Raw genomic sequence first — 2,874 nt, 5'->3', positions numbered from 1 at the left:
TTGTTCCCTCCCTTTCTGATGCTCTATTGTTCCTAATTAAGGGCTTGACTTCAATAGGCCTTAAATGGTGATTCCTGGGGGTTCCCGGCTGGCAAACAGCAAATAGGGAGCGACACCCCACCACCACCACCTTTTCCCCCAAAAGTGACCTTATTAAGTGGTTTGATTTGCCCATTTCTACTTGTTATTACTGTTAACGATCTCAGGGAGAGGGAGCCCCGGAGCTTTTCTTTGCAGCAGCCCCACACCCCTCCGCTCGCCGGGGAGCACTTTCAGTGCCCCCTCCCCGGCGAGGTCGCCCCGCCACCGGCTCTTCTCCCCTTGGGTTTGCCTGCGCATCCCTAACGCCGGGCTTTTCTCTCTCCTTCCCCATCTCCCGGTCTCAAGGTGTGGTTTAAAAACCGCCGGGCCAAGTGCCGGCAGCAGCAGCAGCAGCAGCAGAACGGGGGCCAGAACAAGGTGCGACCAGCTAAAAAGAAGAATTCGCCGGCCCGGGAAGTGAGTTCGGAGAGCGGGACCAGCGGGCAGTTCACTCCCCCCTCCAGCACCTCTGTCCCCACCATTTCCAGCAGCAGTGCCCCTGTATCCATCTGGAGCCCGGCGTCCATCTCCCCGCTCTCAGACCCCCTGTCCACCTCTTCCTCCTGCATGCAGAGATCCTATCCTATGACCTACACCCAGGCATCAGGCTACAGCCAAGGATACGCTGGCTCGACCTCCTATTTTGGAGGGATGGACTGTGGATCTTACTTGACCCCTATGCATCACCAGCTTCCCGGACCGGGGGCCACCCTGAGTCCCATGGGTGCCAACGCGGTCACCAGCCACCTCAACCAGTCTCCAGCCTCCCTCTCCACCCAGGGCTATGGAGCCTCCAGTTTGGGCTTTAACTCCACCACCGATTGCTTGGATTATAAAGACCAAACCGCCTCCTGGAAGTTAAACTTCAATGCTGACTGCTTGGATTATAAGGACCAGACATCGTCATGGAAGTTCCAGGTTTTGTGAAGAACCTTTGTGGTGACGAGAGAAACCGCGACGAGAACGAACAGGCTGGGCTGAACGCTCCAGTTTTAGTCAGGTCTTGGTTAAATTAAAGAGAAAAATAACTCAACGGACAAACAAACGAACAAAAAAACCAACAGCGGCAAGAGGGGGACAGTGTTGGTGTCATCCCGTTCAGACTCATCTCCTGCTCAGACGCTCTGGAAAAGGAATAATAAAGAGGAAAAACGGAGGAGGAAGGCCTTAAACGGACAGATCATCTAGTGAGCAGAAAACAGACAGACCCATCTGTGTTCTTTCTAGTTTTAGGCAATTGTTGGGTTTCTTTGTTTGGAAGAGGTGGGAGATCGTCTCACCTACAGGCCAGTTTAAAAAAAAAAAAAAAAAGAGTCTAGGTTTTTATTTCTTTTTTTGTGTGTGCGTGGAAAGATCCTTCACCCAGAGGTTTCCAATGTGTTAGCCAACCCTCGGTTAAAATATTCGGAATGGACAGCATCTCTCTTTTTCTCCCTCCCTCTTTCTTTCTCTCTGCCTCTTGAGCTCATCCAATTGTTTCATGCCCAACTTGCTCAAGTTGGCACCCAGAGAACTTGGTTCAGGGCTGTGTGGGTTGTGTGACTGATTGTCCTAGCTGCACTACTTTATTTAAAGATTAAAAAAAAAAAAGATAATGTTCATAAGGAGTCAATATGTAGTTTTTAAGAGACAATCAGTGTGTGTCTTATATAAATGGTACATCTGTGGTTTTTAATCTGTGCTAGACTTCAAAACTGTGATCTCCTGTATTGTATGCAACTATGAACTCTGCACCAGCGGGAGTTCTGCTGTGATTTAAATAGGTTATAATTATAAGTGAAATTCAGAGCAACTGAGTTACCTATTCTCAGCTTTTAAAAAATAATAAAAAAAAATTAAAAAAAAAAAGAAAAACACAAAAACATGATCGCCTTTCACCCAAGGTGAACTGCACTGAAACTTTTTACAACATACTGTCTCTGAATGAAAGAGAAAAGACCGAAAAAACCCCACCCAAGGACATTAAACTCCTCTGGAGCTCACTTACTGCTGGCCACGCTGGCAGTAACCGTCAAACCCAATAGGACTTTGGGCAGTTGCTCTGACCTGGATGAATTTAAACCGAGAAATTCATTGTTGTTTATGCTTGCAGATGTTAACTGAAAAAAAAAAAAAAGATATATATGCATAAACATTTTTTCCTGGATTTGGCAGATATGTATAATTATATTAAAACGGTTCTAGCACACTTGATGGTTGTCTTCCATTTTAATCGCATCCGGCGAGCGATGGAGAGGGGCGATGCCGTCTGCCGCAGGGATTTCTCACTTGCAGCCAGGCGTGTGGGACCAGGAGGGTCCGGCTGCTTCTGCGGGGCCGAGACAAAGGGGGTTTTGCCGGCGGCTCCCAGAGGTGCAGGACGCAAAGTGAAGGGGGAAATTTTTAATTTTAATAATTTTTTTTCTTTTTTTTTAAGGAAAAACATTCATTGCAAACAGACCTTGGATAACTCGCTGGGGGAGGGATGCGTTTGCTCTGTGGCCTCCTGGGAGGTGCCGGTTTGGGGAGAGCCCTAAACTCTCCAGGCTGAACCAGGGAGGAGAAGGGGGGATGTGGGAGCGATCAGGCAGGATCGTCCCAGCGGAGGTGCTGGGGAAGGCGGGCGGCAGGTTTTTAAGCTACAATTCCATGAGCTGAAGCCACAGCGCCCTGTGATGCAGGATCAGGCCCTTCCCAAGCATCCCTGCTCTTGGTGGCTCTTTCTCTGTCCTCCTCCCTCTTTCTCCCTCTCTCCTTCCCGCTGCATCGCCGGGCTTGCTCGAGCCCTGAAATCGGTTTGGGTTTAACGTGGCA

The 2,874-nt window shown here is 49.0% G+C and overlaps 1 protein-coding gene across 1 annotated transcript; it reads left to right on the top strand.

Annotated features, from left to right (window-relative positions):
* Positions 1 to 387: 387 nt before the first annotated feature.
* On the top strand, positions 388 to 2,269 carry OTX2 (orthodenticle homeobox 2; the record flags this gene model as incomplete). The annotated part of the gene is made up of 1 exon (XM_010292811.1): positions 388 to 2,269. A coding segment is annotated over one exon (621 nt), but the record flags the coding sequence as incomplete, so codon positions are not given.
* Positions 2,270 to 2,874: the final 605 nt, after the last annotated feature.

This window comes from Phaethon lepturus, unplaced genomic scaffold, assembly GCF_000687285.1.
Source record: "Phaethon lepturus isolate BGI_N335 unplaced genomic scaffold, ASM68728v1 scaffold42378, whole genome shotgun sequence".
NCBI classification, from domain to species: domain Eukaryota; kingdom Metazoa; phylum Chordata; class Aves; order Phaethontiformes; family Phaethontidae; genus Phaethon; species Phaethon lepturus.
This window is presented reverse-complemented; position numbering and strand designations above follow the sequence as displayed.